At 40.2% G+C, this 24,035-nt stretch overlaps 1 protein-coding gene across 1 annotated transcript in view; it reads right to left on the reverse strand.

Annotated features, from left to right (window-relative positions):
* Positions 1 to 7,088: 7,088 nt before the first annotated feature.
* Positions 7,089 to 24,035, reverse strand: part of LIMCH1 (LIM and calponin homology domains 1) — a 173,235-nt gene continuing 156,288 nt past the window's right edge. Inside the window, exons 27-35 of the mRNA XM_050973641.1 lie at positions 22,833 to 22,925; positions 21,762 to 21,866; positions 20,293 to 20,429; positions 19,364 to 19,494; positions 17,442 to 17,565; positions 16,149 to 16,226; positions 13,456 to 13,564; positions 12,511 to 12,613; positions 7,089 to 10,158 (exon numbers count right to left, since the gene is read on the reverse strand). Of these exons, the coding sequence (XP_050829598.1) occupies positions 10,133 to 10,158; positions 12,511 to 12,613; positions 13,456 to 13,564; positions 16,149 to 16,226; positions 17,442 to 17,565; positions 19,364 to 19,494; positions 20,293 to 20,429; positions 21,762 to 21,866; positions 22,833 to 22,925 (906 nt within the window). The 3' untranslated portion in view covers positions 7,089 to 10,132. The remainder of the gene's footprint in view (positions 10,159 to 12,510; positions 12,614 to 13,455; positions 13,565 to 16,148; positions 16,227 to 17,441; positions 17,566 to 19,363; positions 19,495 to 20,292; positions 20,430 to 21,761; positions 21,867 to 22,832; positions 22,926 to 24,035) is intronic.

Below are 24,035 nucleotides of genomic sequence, written 5' to 3' on the forward strand. Positions count from 1 at the left end.
CTTGGCAGGGGCAGTCTGCCACATGCATGTACTTGTATGGAGCATATCCTGTCACATCCCAGCCTCCCGGCAGGTATGTTACATAGCAAGAACCTCCAGAAGATGAGCACCATGTGTTCTATTCCTTTAAGTCATTTTATAATTAACTGGAGAAGCTGATTTGGCACCAAACTTAGGGAAAAACCTTTTCTTCATCTCTCCTCCAGCAAATAAATGTTTAGGTTTTTTTACAATTATTTTATCAAGATAAAATATCTGTTATTCTCCAGGCAGAAGGTTGTGGGAACAGCAGTGTGGTTTGTTTCCATCTCTCCTTCCCCATAGATGAGACATATGAAGCCAAGGTAACACCACCCAACTGAGAAGTCAATCTTGTAAAGAAGACCAGAAAATGAACCACAGTTCCTGCCCCACTGTGGCAGGCATTGCTCACCAAACTGGTCTGCTTACAACTTTTAAATCTCCTTTCTTCCAGAAAAGAAACATCTTTTGCCATCTTTTCTCTCAAAAGGGCGTTTCCCCAGAAGGGTCCAGCTTGCCTCCCCCGGCTCCGAGCCCAGGAAATGATCTGAGCTCCCTGCAGCAGCAAGGCACGGCGGCGCTGCCCGGCTCCAGCCCCAGCTCCCGGGGCTCTGCTGCAGGCAGGGCAGGCTCTGCTGCTGCTGCTGCTGCTTTGTGTGCCCTGTTTCTAGACAGACTGACTCCACACTGATGGGCTTCTTGCTCTGGTGATTTTTCCTGCAGTACTCAGCCCAGTCATTCTGAACTCCACAGTCACTATGCTGCAGTCACAGTAGCAGGTAAATGCATGCAGAATGGTTTGGTTTGGTTTTCCTCTGAGTTTCAAGCACATTTATTGACAGGTTGTAGCCTAAATCGAATTCACTAGTGAAGACATTCTTTCTCTGCACAAATTAAATGGATCTGTGACCCATGTATCCTTTTATAAATATAGGTAAATAGTATTTTTCTGTCTCACATTTGTGTTTTAAAATCTGATTCAACTAACAATTGAAAAGGGTTTTGCCATTTTCTGGTGATGATAAGCTCCAAAAACCTGAAAAAACAAGGTTAGGCACTCATGCTTTCACATAAGAACAGTGGCTCTGTACCTGACTGGGAGCCTGATAATGATGTCTGCATATCTGGGAGTGTGCATCAGGTATCCTTGAAAATCCAGCTGTTTCCAAGCCTCTGACATTTTGTACTCATGCATTGTGGCACTCAAAATTGTTAAAAATCAAGTTATTTTATATTAATAAAATAATAAGGAACAATAAGGAAGTAATTGATAATTGTGTTTAAGCTTCAGCTCAGTACTGTCAAAAGAGATATTGTCTTAAATCTGTAAATAAATAGAAAATGGTATTTATTCCTTGAAGAAAAGTACTATGGCAGCCTGTAGAGAGCCATGACTTCTTACATTTGCCTCGCTAGCCACAAGGTTTTAATAGAGTCTCAGTGCAGCATGCACACATCTTTGCCACACTTGGGCTGCTCCAACCACCTTCTTATGCACCCATTTCTGCTGGAGCATTCCCCCAGCAGGAAGGGCTGCCCTGTTTGCAGGAGTCTTTCCAAAGCCCACCAAGCAGCAATGCTGGTCATTTTACAGCCCTTCATTCTGATTGCACATGCACAGGAAGCAGCTGGGAAATGCTGTATTGATCAAATGAAGAAGAATCTCTTGCTTAAAAGAATCAAAATCCCCAGCATCTGAGGGAAAAAAATTGAAATTGTCTGTAGCAGATGCACAGCAAAGGTGCAGAGAGAGCAGCAGGGCCCAGAGCCCAGCAGGGCTAAGCTGAGTGGGCAGCTGTGCAGAGCTGGCTACAGCCAAAAGAGCCTCCTGGCAAGCTGGGATGTGCCATGGGGGCACAGCTGGATTTTAATGGTGTGCAGAACAAGACTGAGAAACTGCTTATGTCCTAGGTTGAGAACAAGAGGGAAGTGCTACAACTCCATCATTTACCTTTTGAGAGCTTGATCCTCGAAGCAGTTTTCCCAAGACAGACACACAGTTCCTGGAAGTTAGGATGCTCTTCTGCATCCAATGATTTATTGGTCTTTTCATCTTAGCTTGCCTATATCTGGTAGGAATTAAAACTGATCACTTTTTTCATCAAAGTTTACCAAGTACAATGTAAGTCTTCAGCTCCTGGGGTAACAACACACAAGTGTTATAGTCAGCTGGAAGTGTGTGAAAACAGCCACGTGCTTGAAGAGCCTTGTTGCAGTAACAAGAAACATATCTACATGTTTAATTGTATTCATGCTGTAAGCAGATTTTTAGCATTCAAGATAGATATATTGAGAACCAAGTATCAAGTGATTATATTCCATCACAAACTGTTTATTTGAACCTACACCTTGTTCAGTTATTTAACTATTAACACACAGCCCCATGTGAAAAAATACAGCTTTGAAGTTATTGTACCACCTACACCAACTTGAAGAAAAGCAATGACTGTCAATGTCTCTGTACATAATCATGCAGGCTTTCCCAGATATAAACCCAACTGCATGGATGACTTGCAGCTTGTGCAAGTGAAAACCTTGCTCCTTCCCCTTCCCCCACAATGAAAAGAATTACTGCAAAGGCAGTGCCACCACCTGAGCTCCATGGAGTTTGGTTTTTCCAGAAGTTCCTCAGAAGTCCACTGCCTGAAAAGATGATTTAATGAGGCAAGGCTTGCAATGAATGACAAGCACCATCATTTTCTGTATGAAATGGAGTGCATGGAGTGCCTGTGATGGTTTGGATTCACCCCTGTGCATTGCCACCAGGTGGGATACACTGGCCCTGGTGTTGCAGAATACTGTGGTGAACGGGCTGCCACTGCAGGCAGAAAAGTCAGCTGTCATTTTTTGTGAAAGGTGCTTTTAAGATTTCATTATCAAACTGCATGTAATTACACTGGACAGTATCATCCAATCAAGTGAAATATTATTTTACTCAGTGGAAAAGAACCTTAAAATTGCCTCTTTGCTAATGACAGAAAGATATAAAAATACCAATCAACAGTTCCAGGAGAAATATAAGAAGAAAGCTATCAGAAAAAATTGCAAGAAATAAAGACCTCTGTTTATCTAAAAAGATATTAGGAAAATGCAGCTGTTTTTCCACAAGGTAAACACAGCTGATGCTGCAGCAAAATCTTCCTGTGACATTCCACATTGCTGTGGGCAAAAGCACATTAGTCACTGCTTTTGAAAGAGATAATGGCTTTTCAACTGCTGTGTACCCCAGTGTAGCTGTGACAAATGCTCTGAGAGATAACAGCCTTGGCAGAAGCAAAGTGCAGAGGATGAGAGTTCAGGATGGTTGATTGGCCTCTGCCATTAATTGCCAGCATTGCCATTGTCACATGGATGCACGCTGCACATGTAGGTGGCATTCCAACAGAAATGGTTGGAAGTGGGTTTGTGAGGGTGCAAGTTAATTTTAAAATTCAGCTTCAGTCCACTGGAACAGATTTGTAATTATGTCAGCTAGTGGCACAGATCCCCTCTTAATGTCATCCTACCTGTTTCAAAATAATACCAAGATACAAAATGCATTTAGGAGTATGGGTAAGATATGTGATAAGATATCCATCCATTTTAAACTCAGCTGGAGACCTGTGAATACTTAGAACAAGAAGATTGAATGCATTTTATATATAGGTCTATCTAACTTCGTCTTCACACTTAGCCTACTTAAAGCCTAACTGGCACACAGCAGGGCACAGAGGGCTTGCAGGGGTCATGCCTGGCTTCAGGGCAGGGCTGTCCCACTCCAGACTCTGTAAGCAGTGTCTTCCACTCCCCAGAGACCATGGCAAACCATGACCACTTCCCTCTGCCCAAGAATGGTTCCAGTATAAACCCATGGAACCAGGAAGGGCACAGAAAGCATTCAATATGAGCCAAGCCAAATGTTTTCTAGAAAACCTCCAGAACATCAGCTCATGAAACACTTCAGAGAGCTTCACCCTCGGGCTGGAAATTATCTGAGTGTTACCATTGTGTACCAGTCAGGAAGAACTTTAAGACTTGCATAATTGCACAAAGTCCAACATAAAAAGCTCATGCTGCAACCCAGTCTTCTTCAATACATTAGTATTAATTAATGCACCACACAGATGCCGAATCACTCACAGGAATTCATTTTTCCTAAAAAAACCAAAGAAAAGCAATTAGATTTTGTTTAGATGTGATCCCAGGAAGGTGCATTTGGAGGTAACATCTTCAATTTGAATGACAGGGACATATTGTTATATTGAGGATTATTGTAACCCCTCTTTCGAGTTGTGCACACTCACAAAGTTTTACGAACCCCCCCAAAGACAGCCAAATAGCACTTGGCCCCTGAAAAAAGGGGATAGCCATTGCAAAGCCCCAAGTCCAGGCCCCTGGAACAGCAGTTCCAGCATTACTACACATAATTTCCAGAGATGTGGATAGCATGTTTCTGTTTCTGTGGTTGTAATTGGAGTGGTTTTGTCTATAATCAGATAAAACAGAAAAAGGAAATTTTTGAAATCTTACTTTCTTTTCCCATTTGATAAATTCTGTTATTTCAGGGATAGATTTGCAGTTGGGTTAGTTTTGATTTAGTTTCTAGACCCATGACTGGCTTCTGCAGGTTTTAACCAGCAGGTCTTCTGCTTAGGAAAAAAATACATCTGTGAACTATGGATGTGGCATTAGCTAAGAGAATTTACAGTGCATCACGTGCAATGAAGCAGATGGACTCTATGGATGAGTGAACAGTGACTTATAAGATTATCTTGAATAATGGAGGCTTTTTTTCCTAAATGACTTAAAACCCCATATGCTTTGGGGTTTACCTAGCTTCACTAGCTACTCTTGCAGAACATGGGGCACTCCATAAGATCTGTGGAGCAGCAGCTCCCTCTTGCATGTTTAACTCATGCTACATTTTATAAAAAACATGAGCTAGAAAATAGACACCCCCCTCAAATACCAACATCCCCCCCCCCACTGTAGGAAGAGTCACATCCTGTCCTGTACCTTCTATCTCTTTTTTTGGGCTCTTATTGCTTGAAAAGCTTCCAGTTTAGTAATTTCCCCTTATCAGGAAATTCAGATGAAATTACATTCCTACCGGAGGCTTTTAAAACTGTATGGGAGACCTGTTTGCCTTTACAGGAGATTTATTTTACTGACATTTTTGTTTTCCCATCCAAGCAGTGGCCATCTGCTCATTTTGAGCATTCACTACCCCTTCTGATTTTCACTGCAGATGTGTCTCTGTCATCTTGTCATTTTGTCATCTGGTCATTTTGTTCCCCAGTTTCCCAACCTGGTAAAGGGCAGGCTTCCACTCTGCACATTTTATTGAGTAACTATTTGACCAGCCTCCCATTACCAGGAAGGGGACCCATCAAGACCCATACCTAAAGCTAATTTTCTAAACTAAGTGGTAGCTGCCTGCTTTTAACTATGCTCCAGAAGAGTTCACTGGATCATGATCAATACTCACAAGGCAAGCAAGCTACTGATGTTCATCACCTCTGCCTAGGGCCTCCTGCAGCTACCAGCACCTATCTGGGCTCACTGAAGACCTCTGCACCAAAACACCTGCTAAGGAGAGAAAATAAATGAGCAAAACAAAGTGGGTTGGGTGGAGGAAACTGAGCACTTGTCCCAACAGTCTATGATGGGGGATAAGAGAGGGATGCAGGCATCACACCTGGCCAGGATGTAGAGGAGGCACAGAGCTCTCCTGGGGTGCCCTGCACACAGCCCTCTTTGCGCAGGGTATTCTCTGCTCCGATGTTTGAACCTCAGCTGTAACAGCCCACTCCTCTCTCCCTTCACCTCCTATTTCTCCCATACACCCTCAGCTTCATCCACTGCTCAACAAGCCAGAGTCCTCTTCCAGGGCATGCCAAGGCCCTGTGAGCACCGTGGTTTCCCTCGGGACCCTCCAGGCAGCCTTTGCCAACTGCATGTGAAGGTCCTGGGGAGATGCCCAGGTGACACAACTCCACATTTATGAGGTATTCAAAATTATTTGACCTGGTCAATGCACCCCCAATGGTTCCTTTTAGGACCATAAATGACTGTGCAGGTCACATTCACTAGAAAATAGTAGTAATAATAATATTACAAAAATCATACCAGGATTGCCACTATTTTCTGTGGCTCATAAGGGTCACAAATAGTGTTTTTCTGTGTGCCAAGCAGCCTTGGTGCAGAGTTGCTGGAGCAGAAATAGCTGCCTGACTGCCTTCAAATCCAGCCTCAGAGCAACCTCCAGTGGCAGCGAGCAGTTCCCACAGACAGGGCACCGATGGCACTGCTGGGAATCCCAGCATGCCTCTGCCACCAGAGGGAATGCTGGCCTTCATGGGCATGCTGGAATAGTGCATGGCCACTGCCATTAGGGAATCAGGATAAAAATGAATGAATGAATGAATGAATGAATGAATGAATGAATGAATGAATGAATGAATGAATGAATGAATGAATGAATGAAAAATTGAATTGTCTGTACATCCCCATGACTCATCTAATAGCTGACACTCTACTAGCACAACCCCAAACTTGTCATCCACATAAGACCCAAGAGAAAAAGGGGCAGTTATGAGTTTAAAATTTTGTGTGAACTTTCTGCTGGTGATTGGACAAGTCATACCCTTTTGTAATTCAAGACCTAGTGAGATACCTCAGCAAATGCAAAACTAAGCACAAATTCCAGGATCTTTGCTATGTGGAAATGAAATTAAACAAGCATGTACCTAGCACTGCTATATACAAAGTGCTTTTTTGAATGAAGGTCTGAACCACATCTACCAAGACTGATGAAGGATCTGAGGACTTTGGGTTAGCCTCTCCACAGAAAGCCTTTTCTTTTACCACAACAGGCACACATGCTCTTGTGAATAGAGGGCTACAGCTTTCAGTGGCAATCCACAGTGTATTTTGCCATCTCAGCTATGTCTTTTTTATTGTCTCATCTCATACACTAAATCCTGGAAAACATAGTTTGGCTCAGCCAAGGCCATCCAAAGGCCTCTACTCTGCAATCCACGTTAACAAAATAGAAGTTAGTTAGAATAAGTAGAATCAACACCACCAAAGGTAATCAACATTTTATTTATAAACATACATTTACTATAAAAGCTGTTGAGTTTTAGACAAGTTTTCCTAATTTCCAGAGGCATTTTAGAATAAATAAAATAGAGGGAAGATTAGCATAATTGGGATTCAACATTAGCCCCAGCTAGGAGAGCAATCCTTGTCCCTGAATGGACATGCAGATAAGGATGGTCCCCTTCTGGTTCACCAACCTTTATGACATTCACTGAAAACTACAGATGTACTGCATCAATAACACTACATAGCAAGAGTAAGGAAAAAATACACCATGAAAATGGGCTTGTAAAATACAGATGGGTTATGACACCTGTTCAGGTTCTCTGAAGTAGTAAGAGGCTAAATAAATTCCAAAACATCTAAAACCCATTACATGTATTGTACTTGCTCAGTAACAATAAATCATTTTTTGCAACAAATACATTTACATTGCAGTTCAAATGTGGGAAAGTATTATTTTTTTCGGTGCTCAAAGTTCCTGATTAGAAATGTATAATCTTAATGTGTTTAAACTGGAAAAAAAAAGAAGAAAAAAATCTTAGCCTGAATGAATTTGCCATGTAAGATTCCAGAGGGAATATAAAATCAAACATAAGAAGTTGGCAAGTACGATTTAGAAAACTGTTGGAAATTATTCTGTGCTGGTGAATAGATGTTCATTAGGGGAAAAAATCACGAGTGCTGCTTCATTTTGCTTTGAGTACAATCAACTTGGCTAAAGCATGCATATACAAAACTATCTGACAGACACTGGGATCAATTTCTAAGCAGCTCCAGAGACCCAGTGAGGTGTCTGCAGTGCGATGCAATATCCCTCCCCCCTCTTTCATGCACTTTATCCCAACCATGCTCCTAAGCCCTTTGGGCACTTTACCCCTAGATGAATGAGAAGCGGACCTGACCTCTGAGACACCAACCTTTGATACACTTGGGGACTGATTTGCACATCTACCTCTATCATATGGGTGAAGAGTGCTAGAGACTCATATCAAATAGATGCACAAGCATGCACAGTCTCATTTAAAAATTAGGCTCAGACATTATATATTTACATATCCTTAATGCAGCATGGGAGTTATACAGATGTACCACATCAGATACGAAATCTGCTTCTTGAATTTCTGTGTTACACATTCTTTGTGGGAAATTGTTTTAACAACCACAAGCAGAGAGTTAGCATCCTGGTTATCAAAACCTTTGAACAGTAAATCATGCAGGTGGTTGATTAAAATATAGGATATCACTTTTAGCTTCAAAACATTTGTCTGTTTTATTTAATTTTTACTTAAAAATATTCCCCAGGTGAAGTCCACGAAGGACTTCAGCTTGTTGGATTTATTGCATCCATAAGTCATTGCTGACTGTGTGCAACAGCTTTGCATTTTCTAAGGCACAATATTAAGGAAGTAACATGTAACTTTCCAGCAGATAGTCACAATGTCCTCCAATGACATGGCATGTGTGTGTTTGATGACATGCAGTTTTGCATGGTTATGCAACTCACATGCAAGCAACTGTCTAGCATTTCAATAAATAATTGCTATCTAGAGAACAACTCAGAATTATTGCTTCCCTAATAACCACTTCATTTTTATTTACCAACACATCAAATGATGACAGATATGCACATAGATAAAAGAAATCTCTTTTCATTTAGTTTTATAGTGGTTTTAAGGCAGAAAAAGATATTTTCCCTCCATTTGAAGATATTTCCAGTAACTGTTTACCAAAAAGTCTTAAGATATTTTACAGTTGCAATACATTCCCTAACTTTGTCTGTTATTGTAGGTACCTGCTGAACTTCTGTTTCAATGAGCTGTTGTATCACTTTAGTAAGGAGCACAGGCTTAATCAAAGAGCACAAAGGAAAACTGTCTCAAACACAGGCAAGGTAGTTTTTCTGCCTGTTGACTTCAGCCTCCTCCCTGCCCATCTTCCACACTTCTGGGTTTTGCTGACTAATTTTGGATAGTGGATGGAGGAACACAGGCTCAAGGATGTCTAATTCTCTATCCTGAGGGGGAAGTACCCAAACAACATGTATTTCTCTGCATGAGATTTCAACCAAGTGTAATGTTTCCAAGTGAATGAACAGCTGTCCAACCCACTCAAATCAATTGGCAAGTTACAAGCCAAAGAGAAAAGCTTCACCACAGCATCAAACTGCAGCTCAGAGAGCTCTGCTGGGTCTGCCTGCTCGGCTGCCTCTTCCCCACATCACCTTCCATCGAGCTTAATAACAACACAGGCTGCTGGACTTACTAAGAAGGATTGCTCCTGAGGGGAATTTTTCCATTGTTAATGGTATGCAGTCTTTAGGTTTAATGAAGAAATCTTTATTTCAGTGAATATTAAGCTATAGTCATGAACATTACTTGAAGTACACAAACAAAAAATCCTATGACTAAAGGTGCAATAATTTATTTGTTTAACTTCTACCCTCCATTGAAGGTAATATAAACAAAATATGCTTCAGAAGTACAGGATGTATTATCAAACTAGTCTCTGTATAAAAAAAGTTATAGCTTCAGTTGTAACAGAGAAGTCGTGCTGTGATGTTTAGTTTTTCAAATGCACTGATTAGATACTATCTTAAAATTACTTCTCAGCTCAAGTTGGCATATTCTATAAAGGTTCTGTAAACTTAAAATTTTTAATTGCTAGAAATATTAAAACAAAACAGCTTTATTGCATGTTTATTCTCTTATTACTTTCAAAAGAACAAGGTAACAGACTGGGTATCATAAGCATACCTGAAAGGTGGTTTTGTTGGAATTTTTTTTTATAATACTTAGGCTTTGCCTTCCCAAACATGATCATATATATTTTGCAAATTTCTTAAGGAAGCAAAAACCAACATATTGCATTTCTAAGGAGCAGGTGCAGCTTTTTTTGTGAGTTTTTAAAAACGAGATGAGAGCCATCATGTCCGTGAATTCAAGCTTTTACAAGTGATTGTCTGGAGGCAGCCGATACAAATGAGAAGAGAGTTCCTTCTTGAAATTTATTAGGACTGAAAGTCATGTCACAATGTAGTTGGCTGTCCAGCAGCTAGGTAAAACAAAAGCAAAACAAGTAATTGGTTACAAATTTTAACAAATATAGACTTTTCTGTATATGATCTCTACAATTCAAAACAATGTATGTGGAGCCATATATATTTGTGCCCTGTCTTTTCTTTCTCCTGCAAAGCTGGGGCAGTAACTACTACAAAGATTCAGCATAATTCCAGTGGAAATTCATTTTCCTTGCCACGTGTCAAATGCATTCTGCATGAAGTTTTATCTTATTTTATGCCCAAAGTACCTGTGTGTATGTTGATTTCAGGCTCTGCAGCCTTTGACTTTGACACTCATAAACCTGTGACCATTCCCTGTGTTTGACATTGAATAGAGAATTTCCTCCTTGTGAGGTTTTTTTGTACAGAAACAACCTACTGATAAAAACCCCATCCACTTTTATCTGAAAACCAGAAATATTTTGGACCCTGGACCATAACACAATCCTTAATGCTTTTCTAGTCATCTTTTTTGATGATACATTTTGAAACAGAATTGTCCATTTTTTTCAGATAAGCTTCTGGGAGCCAAAATATTTCATCAAGATGTCCATAAGTGTCTAAAACAATACTGACTGACCCTAGGTTAGTCAGAGACTGTCACTTCTGCCCACTGCTGCACAGTTACATGGGGGCAGAAAGGCACAAGCCATGCAATCAAACAACTGATTTGACATTTTGCAGCAATATTCCCAGAACTGAAAGGCAAAACACTGACATTGCACCAGTTTATTCTTAATTTCAGGTGTGCAGTGCATCAAATTTTAGTTTAAAAATAGTAACCAGCAATATTTGCAGTTCTATCAAAAGTAGTCCCTATGAATTGTCAACAACAGTTACTGCAGCTTAATTCAACTAATCAGATTTTGAGATTTTGCATGACCAGGGGACACAGAAGGAAGAAGCAATTTGTTGTAAAAATTAAAAACCCCATGCCATTATTATTCTTCAGTAGCCATACATTTTCTCAAAACCTATTTCCTCTGCTATGGACTTGGTTACCATTCTGCTGGGTATGTACAAATGCAAAAACATTGTTACATGAAACACTGCACACAATCTCTAATGCATTTTCTAGTAACACTGCTGTAGAAAATTATGGTGGAGAGAGTGATTCCTACAGCATATAAACTGAAAATTGTTGAGCCTTTATCTATCCTCAAGGGACATAGATTTATATTTAAGCAAAAAGGACTAAGAAGAAAAAGAAATTATAACTTTTATATCTTCCTCTATTTTTTGTGTAAAGCTGGATGTGCAAATCTGCATTTTAAGAATCAGGACCTCATCCACATGAGGAAGGTTTATAGCATCAAGCACAAAGGGGAAAAGACATTTCTAAATATTTCAGGTTTAATAAATAATGAAAAGTTGGTAACATTTCTTAGCAGAATTTAAGAAAAAAAATCGCCAAAAAACCAGTTATACAATAGCACCCTCTAGCTCTGCTGATGGAGAAGTATCTCACTCCTGAAGCATCAGAGCAGAAGTACCCATTTTCCTTCTAGCAAAGGTAGGGAGGTACCTTTCCTAGTCCTGAATTTCTACAGCCAGTGCTTTTGAGAGAGGGCAAGGGAATTAGTGAGAGCAAAGAGTCCAATTATCACCTGGAACTGCAGGCAGTAAATATCCCAAATAATATTTAACAGGATGACAACAATTAATCCTATTGTTTTGCATCTTACAGTTTCCACAAGATGGAAACCAGCATGAGCACTGAACATCACTGGTGACACTGGGGCAAAGCTGAAATGTTCTAGTAATTTGGTATCAGTCACAGAAATCCAGGACTTGGAAAGACATTTAGGTGACCTGCTCTAAGGCAGCAAAATCACAAAGTTTTCTTTCTGACATGCAATTGTTGGGCCCATTCTTCAAAATTTTTGGCAAGCAACACTATTTAGCACATATCTGGGGACACCACCACAAGGATTCAGTACAAGTTACAGGATGTTCTTAATATTTTACATTACCATTTTGTCCACAAAAGGGAGGCCTAGAGATTTAAAAAATGGGAACTTCTCCAAATACTCCTCAGAGTCCTATGTCGGGTAGAATTATCTACATTGTCTCATGTGATGTGAGAGATCCAAGCCTCTGGGTCATGCAAAATCTGTGTTATGCACAGAAACAATCTTTAAGTCTAATAGCGCTCAGGAGAGATCCTCTGGGAAAATTTAATGGGCTTGGAAACCTTTTCTGATATGAGAAAACCATTAAAATGATGTGGGAAGACTCCTCTTCCCATGGTGAAGCTACACCTGAGTGTCAGGGCTGGACAAAGCCTCCAGTTAAGATCATGGCCCCAGCATCTCTTGTCAGAGCTGCCAGCACTCAGCACTTACTTCTGGATCGGATGTAGCAATCGTTGCAGTTCAGAAGACCATTTCTAATCCTGACATCCGTGCCACTCGCTGCATCGCCCAGCTGGCCCTTGCAAACCCCACACTGCCAGGTGAAGAACAGAGAAAGTGAGACCATGCCCTGCTATTTGTCACAACTCTTCCCAAATTTTTACTTTTGTTCAAGTAGTTCTTGGAATGGTGAGAAAAATACCCACCTAGAACCCCAGCCCCTACTCCTGGGGAGCACTGCAAACCAGTAAGAAGGTTTTTAAGCCTCTGCTTACAGAGAAGTGAAGCCTAATTCTTATATGGGACATCTGACTTTGAAGCTGCATTCTGAAGGCAGGTACGTTGTGATGGATAAAGTTTAAAGAGGCCAGAGATTTAGTCTGGATAAATGTCTAAAATTAAAACAGTCTTCACAAATGTCAAATATCCATTGAGTCAGAGATAATGGAAATGGATACTTTCTGATTTCTCTAGAAAACACTTCAGGTTATTTCCAAGCTGAAGTACTCAAGAACAGTCAATAAATATTTCTGGTAAAAGCCAGAATACACCATTCATTCCATAGTCAAAGCTTTCCAACCATGGAGCAGATCAAAGATGACTTTGGGACTGATCATGCTTTTGGAAGAAAAAAAAAAACCCACCTAAAAAACTCACAAGGTAAATAATGTTATATTTAAAAAACAATGATCACAATAGAGAAATTATATGGTGCTTCCCCCCTGTAAGCACAGAAGCTAAATTTGCTTGCTTGATCACAGATTTTAGTCCAATTAATGTGTCTGACTGCAAAATAACACATTAGTTATGTTATTTCTACTTCTTTACAAGCATGCTCAGACATGGCGACCATGTAAATCCCCTGGTCCTCTCAGTTTCACATCTACTCTCTACTGGCATGACTTGAGGTTTTTCTTAATAAAGCAAGAGCCATACCCTGAAGCACTGAATATGGAAATAAAGACCGAGTGTTTCAATAATCATGGCAGCTCCTTTTCCAAGAGGGAGACCACAGGTAGAACAAAGCTTCTTCCCGCTGACAGACCTAGGAGGCAAATATGACTGTGAGAACACTGCAACTGAGAGACAAATATGGCTGTGAGAACACTGCAGCTGATGCTAAAATGAAGCCAAATATTTAGATAGGTGTATCAAGAAGGACAGAATGGGAGGAAGGAGCACTGGAGGAGTTTACATAAATAGAGATTGACCCTTCAGCCATGTTACTGAATCCACCTGCAGGTCTGCCTTCTGGATGAGCAAGGAAAGGGCTTAAAATGCTTCAATGCAACTCAGACACATTTCCCTGCCAGTCTGCTGTGCTAGATCAAGGGAGATGCAAGCCTCTTAACAGAGGCCTGGGTGACAGGGAACCATGCCTGTGGATTCACAGAATCACAGAATGCTAGGGACCTTAAAGATTATGTAGTTCCAACCCCCAGCCAAAGGCAGAGAACCTTCCACTAGACCAGGTTATTTAGAGCCCTATCCAACCTGGCCTGTAGCACCTTTAGGGAAGGGGAGCCCACAGTCTGTCTGGGCAATCTGCCTCAGTGCCTCACCATCTTTATAGTAAAGGTTACTTAGAACTAGTCAAAGTCACAGCAAGTCACACAAATTACCTGAGTCAGACTCTCAGCCAGGAAATTTTTCAATTTGTTTACAAATGAACTTGCTCACTGCAAGTCAGAAATCAGGGATGCTATTCTTGCACCAAGTTAAGCTGGTGAAGCCAATAGTGACAGCATAACTACAGTAGCACAGACCAGGCACTGGCTGACTCATTTCAGACTGTGCTGCTGCAGCCACTTAACACTTTATGCAGTCAGAGAAAACCTGAAAGTGCATCTCCACCTGCAATGCAGAAAATACTCCAGCTTGCACCTTCAGCAGTCCTGAAGGACTGTCTAGATCTCTCTCCTAAATCTGCTGTTGGATGACAGGTGGGTGAAGGTTCAGAGCCCCAGGAATAACTGGTGCCCCTTTCCATAATGGTTCTAATGACAGCATAGGTGCCCACTTTATGGGTCTCATACTCTTCACTTCTCTCCTGCCTGTCAGCCTGCCAGAACTGATGCCTGGCCCAGTGATATGAAGCTGAGACCAAAAGGGATCCCCTGTCATTCTGTGTCATCAATGCTTTTTTCAGCCAGGGCTGAAACGAGGAGAGAAACTCTGTGATACTTAATGAGTTTGAAAAAGACAGTTTGATGAAATCCTACTCAGATAAGCAAGTTTACAATCTCTTGCTAGAAGGTTTTGATGCAGCTACACAATAAGCCACCAAGAGAGACAGATCTGGACTGCAGAGTGACAAAAGAGCCGTTTAGGGGGGAAAAATAAAAAAAAAAAAGACACACAGAGAAAGAGAGACAAAAAGAGCAGAAAAACTCATCACAATTAGAAAATTGTCCCTTTTTCCAGCTATTGAGCCCACCATGTACACAGGCAGCACAGGCATATGACGCTCTTGTTGGTTCATTATCATTATTCCTTTTAGAATAACCTTGCTGGTCTTTTTTTTCCTCCCCACCTACAGCCTTAACCCTTCTGCTTCTATGTTATTTCTGAGTTCACCTTTTACTTCTTCTCCACTATCAGAGCTACTACAAGAGCAAATTAAAGTCTTGGATCTTGGGAAATTTTCAAGAGTTTTTTAATGTTTTAGTGGAGAAATGAATTAAATCACTTCTATTGTTTACAAAACTAAGATTTATTTCAGGAAAAGATAATGCCAAAGATTCTCAGATCAGAATATAGCTACTTCATAATATGAAGTAGCTATCACAACTGGTGACCTGGAGCAAGGAGATGATCTGCAATCCCACCAAAACTGCAGCTATGTTTAGAAAAACATAATAAATTGTTCACATAAAAAATTCCTAATAGTTTCACGTCAATGCAAGTGACATCAGAAGGAGGGCTTTGCTCTGAAAAGTGCAGAATAATGCAATTTAAAAAGAAAGAAATTTTCTGTGTTCTGTGCTGTATTAATTTACCCTACATAATAAGGAAACTGATTTTAATATATCCCAAATTATCAGTGATTTAATCAGGCCACAGTTAACATTTATTTAGAGCTGGTACACATAACTCACTGAGAAATGTACAGATTGCTTGAGAGAATCAAATCTCTAGGAGATTAGCATGATTATGGGCAAACTAAAAAATCAGCAAAAAAGCAAAATGTGTTTCTAGTTTGGAAATTAAAGGAAAAATTATTTTTACATCAGCAAGTGCCAATGTCTAGAACAGATCTTACTCCTGAGCATGTGACTATTCACAAAGAAGATATTCTTTGGCTTAAGTCCTCTGAGCTCACATTTTGACTGAGGTTTATAGTGTCCCATTTCAATTTTATTGAAACTTCAGTGATCAAGCAGAGTTCTAGAGCTGTTTTCTGAAAATGTATGTTTTCTGTGTTTTTTGAAAATGTAACAGTATCACTGAAGCTGGCAAAAAATGTGGGAGAGGGAGCTACATGTTTATCCCATGGACAGCAATGAATTGTGATTTTTAGCAGACTTAATAGTGCATCCACATAATACTAATGTGATTTTCACTCTGGCAGTTCACCAGCAGCTACAAGATGTGTTTGGTCTGCAAAATTCCTTATTGACCTTTAGTACCTGTTGGGTGACTGACTGAGAGCAGCAGGAGAGCAGGGAGATGACGGCCCAGATCGGAAGTTCTCAAGATAGCCTGCCCTAAAATACAGCAGAGAAGATGCATTACTACAGCTGAACAACAAATAAAACCAGGCTTTGTAAGGAGAAATTCTAGTTAGAGACTTTCAGGATTTTTGGTTCTTAGTCTGCTGGCTGCTGTGTAAGCAGGTAACTCACACAGTAATCAGCCACGTGGAGACTCCTGCCCACCCCACCAATCCATCATAACTCCCATCATGATGAAGGAGGGTTAAGCCAAGTCACACCACACCACACCCTCTGTTGGCCCTGTACTGTGTAAAGAGGAAGCTACTATCATGGAAAGGTAGTTTATTTAGTTAATGCTTATTTTGTATCTATGCTACTCTGAAAGAGCTTGGTGATCAAAACCACAGTTTTGTTATCAGAAATCATATGACTGATCCAACCTGTAACTGCTTAAAATGGTTTACAGATTAAATAACAATTTTCTCAAACATGCGCACAAGCAGTTTATAATGAGGAATAGGTAATCAAACCTCAATCTACATTAGTTTTGACTGGATACAACCTTAATAGAGGTAACAGGTTCTGCAGAAGACTGTGTTCACATATATGCTAATGAAAACAGATGTTCCTTTCTTGTTGCATAGCCTCTTTTTGCAAATACTAGGCAGACAGATTCCTTATTTACCAAAAGAACTGGTGTTGCCATTCACTAATGCTTACTCAAAAAGCACAGACAAAGCAGCAAAGAAAAAAGACCTCACCAAAATTTACAGCAGAAGGCAAATACTACTCTGTGTGTATCTTCTTTTAAAAGGCATAATCTTTAAAGGACTAGAAAGTAGCAATAAATATGTGTTTGGAAGATGGGGAATGAAGCTCCTGGATACCAGCTTCAAACAGGCAGATATAGCCTGACATTCTCACCCTCATACTTAGCTACTTACTAGCTATAAATGTTTGTCTCAGGCAATTAAAACAAATTAAGCACATGAAAAGTTATGCAGATATGTGCTGAAGGAGCTATAGAGAAAGAAGAGGGAGGCATGCAGGGGGTGTGCTCCCTTCTGAAATTAGTAACCATGGAGCCTGTAATGAGAAATCAAGTAGATAAACGTTAGCAGTCTCTGTGGGAAAGCCAGACATGAAGGGCATCTTCACACTGCAGGACTCATCAAACCCAACCAATAAAGGATGCTGAGCAGGAGCATAAGGCAGAACAGAGCAAGCAGGGCTTCTCAATCTCTTCAATAACCTTTATGTTCTCACCTCCTTGCTTCCCCTGCAGAGCTTGGTTGCTGTCCCACAGTCTGGCCCAGGAACGGTCTCTGCCGAACGTCCTCTGTGCACTGTGGAGATCGCTTCGTCAGCAGCTGCTGACTCCAGGAGACATCTACAGCGAGAGGTGGGGAAACTCAGCACTTGGGGCAAAATGTCTTGTCAGTATTTATAAACCATCATGGATTGTGGGCACACAGCAAAGGAGAGAGATGTACTGCTCCTTAAAACAAACTTCTCAGAAACCCCCACAAAGTCAGAGACAGGTTTTGCTACATTAGAAGACCTCTATGGAACATCATTCCTTAGCATTACCCTCACATACACATGATCTGCCTGCTGCTGAATGTATGTCTGAAGGGGAAAGGGCAAGGTCAAACAGCCATCCACAAACAACACTTGGGAAAATAAGGTATTGTTGTAATAAAGGAAGCACAAGAGACATTGAAACTTCTATGGTGCTGGAGGATCCAAACTTCTACACAGCAAGAGTTAAGGGGATGGTGCTATAGTCACTGCTCTCCATAAAACCTACTGATAAACAGCAATTTCTTTGTAATCTTCTTCTGTGCTTCACATGGCTCAGTGACAGTAACAGCCTCACAGCAAGAAGCAAGGACCTGTGAGATGCCCAGGCAGCCAGCCATCCTATCTTTGAGAAACACTGCATTACCTGGACCCTGCAAGATGAATTTTGTGGCTCACAGCTGGAGAGAAGCCTTACCCTGCTGTGTGCCAACCATCTGGTTTGGAGAATGAAAACTTTGCTGGGGCCTATGAAAGGCCTGTTACCTATTTTGATGTCAAGACCATAAACCCACACACCTGATTATTTAAGGGTTTAAGGAGGGAGCAAGGATGGGATGCTTTAAGAGGCAAGAAAGGAGCTGTCAGAATACTTGCAGAGGACCAAAATGCTGAAAAGAACCTAGGAAAACCCTGAAGCAGATGTTGTTTAAAATTGTCAAACCTGTTAAGTTTGCTCAATCACTACCACAAATCCCCAAGGCTGTACTGATGGATAATGTATATTCTGCTTGCTTTCCTTCTTTGTGCAACTTTTATCAAAGCACTGAGAATACAATAAAACTGAGACAGGGAAACCTACTGGGTTTAATAAACTGAATTTGCATTTGGATAAAGTAATAATACTGAAAACTTTTCCATCCATAGACACTTAATTTTTTTAGAATAATGAATTTTTATGGTGAACTGAAAACAAAAATCTAAAACTTGATTTCAGATTTTGGATTCACTTTCTGTCTTTAGTCCTACTTATTTACTTTCCACTGTTCACTTGTATTAGATAGATAATGAAGCTAAGTTCATGGACTTGCCTTTTTTTTAGGGTGACCCTCATGACAGCAATGCTTGGGGGAAATTCTTTCCTTCAAAAACATCAATACTTGTGGGAGCTAAAAAAAATAAATTAACTTTAAATGTCATTAGACGTTGCTAATGACAAAATTGAGGCAGGTGTTGCTTTAGGCTTGGCTTGAAATGTTACATATCACATGTAGTGATTTTGACTGGACTGAAATGGACATCCATAATTGAATTAGCTACAAAAACACAAAATAAGTGTTGGAAAGATGCTCTCTGCATCAAGATAAATCCCATATGTATGTAAGATTATGTAAAAAATGGAAGATAACCCTTTTAACTGCTACTGTGAACATGCAGGCCTATAAATGAGATACCTGCTGCAGAAACTGTCATCTCTGATGAAAACAAGAGGAGTTTAAATTTCACCTTAACATATTTATCTTTGCTAACATAAAATAAATTTTTATTCTGAGACATTCCAGTTTTGAAGATATATGTGTACTGTCAATTTCCAAAAATCTTTGAGTTAGTTAGGTTCCTGCCTGATTTCTATCTGGAGAAGAACATAAGCATAGGAAGAGTCTTACTCTCATCCTGAGTCAGAGGCAGGTTCAGTCTGGCAGGTGAGCTGCGCTCCATCCCCGGCATGTGGTGCTCCTGCTCACTTCCTCCTTTCAGGATACCAGTCCCTGGGTATCCTGAGAGCACCTTATTTCCACTGCAACAAAAATAAGTCACATTGTATAAATAAAGCCAGGAGAAATGTCACCTAGAACATAATGGCTAAATCAGACTTTTGAATATCAGTCTGTTTTTTACAAAAAAGTTTCTTGCTACTGTGTCAATTTTGCAACGACAAAGCAATGAAAAAACTTTGATGAATTAACAAGTTTGTCTCCAAATAGTCCAAGTCTTCCTGCTTACCTCAAACTGCCACTTAGATGTGCTGAAGATCATTTTGCATTTGTAGAAAAGGGCTTCTTTGACAGAAAAAAAAGCTTTAATCCATGTTCTCTATACACTGCTCAGCATCATCAGATGCCTCTTCTCTTTTGTGAAACCTGTTAATTAGCAGTTGAGCAAAGTCCAGGACTTCAAACACCACCTGGCAAGATTGGGTATGGCATTTCTGAGATAGCCAGGCAATTTCACACAGGTTCTGAGTAAGAACAGCTACTTCTCCTTTAGTCTTTCAGGTGGCTTGTGAAATGTGCACAAGACACAGTGCAGTGATGTACGCAGATGTCTGAGCTGTCTAAGGTCTGATCTGGTTGCTGTGACAGGCACTTGGCAAAGCCACACAAGGAAAAGACAAGCTTTCTGATATGCACAACTAGCACTGTGCACTGCCACACATGCATTGGTCTGTGGGGCCAGTGAATACTGATCAGGATTTATTGTATCGAGGCCACCAGGTGCTGATGCTTCAGCATCAATTGTGGGCACAAGTGATATCCCAGAAGCCAACAGAACACAAAGCTCCACAGGGTTAGAAATGCTTAGGGTTAATACATACCTCCTCTTTTCTTGCCAGAGCTCACTTTCCTTGCTTTTCAGAGATGACAAACTGTCCTGCTCCCAGAGCAGCTTTTTCTGCTTTGTAACTTCTTTTTGCTTGCCCTCCCCTGGACAGCTGTTTGAATCAGTTGAGTTCTAGAAGACAGATGAAGAGGGAACTAAGTGCTCCCTTTGGCATTGGTGCACACATGGGAAAAGTACAGGCTGCCCCTAGATACATTGTGTTGACACACCTTATTAGCAAAAATAAAATCTCACATTTGTATAGTAGAGCCATTTGACCCTGGTAAGGCTTACTTTGGATTTAATTAAGACTTTAGCTGAAACAAGAACTGGTTGGACTGAGCTGAGCATGAAATAAGTTAGGTACTAATTATGGTGCTAAGAATGGCAAATTCAGACTTCCCATTACATAATCTTTGGCAGAAATCCTTGAATTATTCTGAGAGTCTAGACAGTCTCCCATTGGACTTGTGAGGACACTGTGAATGACTTCAGCTTGCTGTCACTACCTAGGAGCAAAGCATTACTCACATGCACTGGGCATCCTCAAAGGCAGCACCAGTACTAGCTCCAAAGTGGAACAGGTGTGGTTCATACCTGTCTTGAGGAGCTTGAAGAAGCAATGGCATGAGATCCTTTGCTTCTGGGTGCAGGCAGTGTCCTGACTGAGGCATAAGCAGCTCCACCAAGGAAGTTACTGCTACACAGCCATGTGGAAAATCAGCCATGGCTGTTGCCTTTGCACAGGGATCAGTGAGAACAGGGGGGCAGGAAGAGTGAGAGGAGAATCAATTGAAACAGTACTCCTAATCCTGAAGTTCAGTGGAAAGAGGCAGATGGCTGGGTGCTGGTGCCTTAGGCAAGAGAAAATTACGTCTGTGAATCCCACATTTACTCAACTGATATCACCTGGGGTGTCATTCCCTGATCTCTGCAAACACTAACTTCATCAGATGCTAGATGAATTAAATTAAACATTTTTTTTCTGCATGAATGAAAAAAAACCAAACAAATATAGACAGTAAGCATTCTGTTTTGCTGCTTTCTAGGAGGGATGATGGGAGAGGTGATGAGAGAGAAAAGGAGGAAAACCGGGGAGGTAGGATTCAGTTTCATCTGAGATTTATATAAAGCACTATTTTACACTCAAGATTTTGTATTAAGAGTTTGTTGTCTTTGGAAGTTAATTAAAATTCCATAGCACTGGTTAAGGAACAGAGCAGCTGCAGACAGAGAGTATCATTCTCTGCTCTAGTTAAAAATGGGATGGCAGCAGTTTGCTTGGGAATACAGCTATTCAGTGAAAATCTGTAAGTTACAGCACTCTGAGGCATCACCAGTTGGAGATGGGACCCAGGGAATACTCTTACTGCTCCCAGACTTTGACAGCCTTTAGCAAAGGATTAAACTTTCCACTAAAGATGGCTTACTCTTGAGTGCCTTACTACTCCATGAGAAACTCACCACTGTCTTGTTTCCTTCAGTGGTAGAGGAAGAAGAGGAGAGGAGCTCAGCAGAGTTTGAAGAAACAATGAATGGAACTACAGTATCCTCAATTATCTTGCGTTCCTGAAGAAAGAGGATCAGCACAGAGTGGGGGTAAAAAATACAGAATGTAAACTGTGAGCTTATGAAACATAAGAAAAATAAGATTTGGCTATGTGCCAAATTTAGATGGCTAGATAAGGACTTGTGGTTCCAAGAATAATGGTAGCACCTCAATTTTTGTATTTGCTTGGAGGTTTTGCACTTCCATTCCTTTTACCAATGAGATGGAACTTCCAAAACAGGAATAAAAATTTCACTTGCATGGAACTACTGTTCCTCAGAACACAAATATATTAAGTTTAATATTAAAGTATGAAATTACCCTTGGTACATGAGAAACTTATTCTGAAAGTTGAAAAATAATTATTGTTTAGACCACAAGTATGTCCCTCAAGCACAGATGAGAAACCATCCATTTCCATAATGCATACACAAACTTATAAACCTTTCCCAGTTTCCTTCAATAATGATCTACATACAACAGAAGAAAATCACTATCTTCTGGATTGTTAATATTCCACAACTGCAAGCTTTGAATATCTCCTGTGGATTTTTTTTTTTTTTCTTAAGGACAGTTACCAAATTCCTCCATGATCAAACCCGAGGCAGACAACAATTTCACCTGGAGTTCCACCAAGTCTAGGCACCAAGTAAATGCCAAAATGCCCAGGGCTCTGGCCCTGCAGGGAAATCTGAGCATGCCCAGACACAGCTGTGCTGAGTCACCCAGACTTGCACAGCAATTACACACCTCCACCTATGTGGAGGTGCTGAGGATACCTGTCCAAATATTTAAATATTTTTCCTCAACATCTATGGCAGTGTTTAGGAGAAACAATCCTCCTCAAAATTCAGCCTTGAAGTGGATTTTCATCAAGTAATCTAGGAATGGGATGATTTTTTCTGTTGTTTTTGCACCCATAAATGAATGCATTTAAACACAAAAAAAAAAACCCAAAAAACAACCTCCTCCTTTGAGCCTTATACCTCCTCATAGTATCTACGCTCCTCCTCTTCAACTTCTCTCTGGGCCTTTTCCCATTCCTCCTTCAGCTTGTACTGCTCCTTCTGATACTTCTCCTGTACATGGATACAAATGCAGGTAAATTCAGAGCACTCAGGATTAAGAGCAAATTCTGTAGTATCTCCACAGTAAAAGTGAATTTGTGAAGAGTGGTTTAATCAGAAATAGGATTAAATAAATGGATACAAATTGGAAACATCCATGGATGTCAAAAAAACCCCAAAACTTCTTTTTCACTTTGCCCATTTTTTTCTAGGACTTACATTTAACACCTTCAAACTTCAAGCAACTTTTGACACATTAGAAGTAGTTTAATTTCTTAGAATTCTAAAAATCTTCGGCTGGAAATTAAATTTATGCTAAAAAATATTAATAATTTCTTGTTTATTTTACTGTATTAAGTTTCAAAAATGTTTCACAGACCCCAAAACACTGAGACAATGCTTGCACATTAAGAACTTCAGCAAAGTAGCATATAAGTAAGTAGGTTTTGCAGATACCAGGACTAATTTAAGTATGCCATTAAATCTAATATAAGAGATATGATGATAGAATTTTATGAATGATGAATAACTATGCAAGTTTAAGAGATAAATAGTGTGCAAAGCTTTGAAGAGAGTGAGATTATAATTAGCTAAATAGCTTATTTTTTTCCTTGAAGGGATGATTTCTTAAGAATTGTTTTCACAGAGTTTTGCACAAAAAAAAATATCTCAAAGAGGTGTTTAAAATTGTTTGCCAGAGCTGGTTTGAATATGGAGAGGAATGGCACTTCCCTCTTACACCAGTTCCAGTATCTGTTCAGATTGGTAACCACATCTGCCTATTCCAGAAAAATAAACATTTACTATTGAGAGAGTACCCTCAAGGGCCAGAAAAATTATTATGAGAATTTTACACCATTTTAAGAGGTGCAAAATTGGATGATCTCAAGAAAGCATAGTGATACACAAGTCCTTCTTAAAGGATTAAAAGACCCCATTTTATTATTCTCCCTCCTTGGACAGATGTTTGCTCTTCTGTTACATGGAACAAAGATGTGATTTCTTTGGGATCAAAACTAGTCACAGTTTCAAAAGACACTCTTGACTGACTGGGAGATTCAGGTTCTCATGCCCACTGCATTTCTTCCCACTAGAATACAAACCTAGAACTTTTAGAGTTTA

The sequence above is a fragment of the Serinus canaria genome, chromosome 4 (genome assembly GCF_022539315.1).
Source record: "Serinus canaria isolate serCan28SL12 chromosome 4, serCan2020, whole genome shotgun sequence".
NCBI classification, from domain to species: Eukaryota; Metazoa; Chordata; class Aves; order Passeriformes; family Fringillidae; genus Serinus; species Serinus canaria.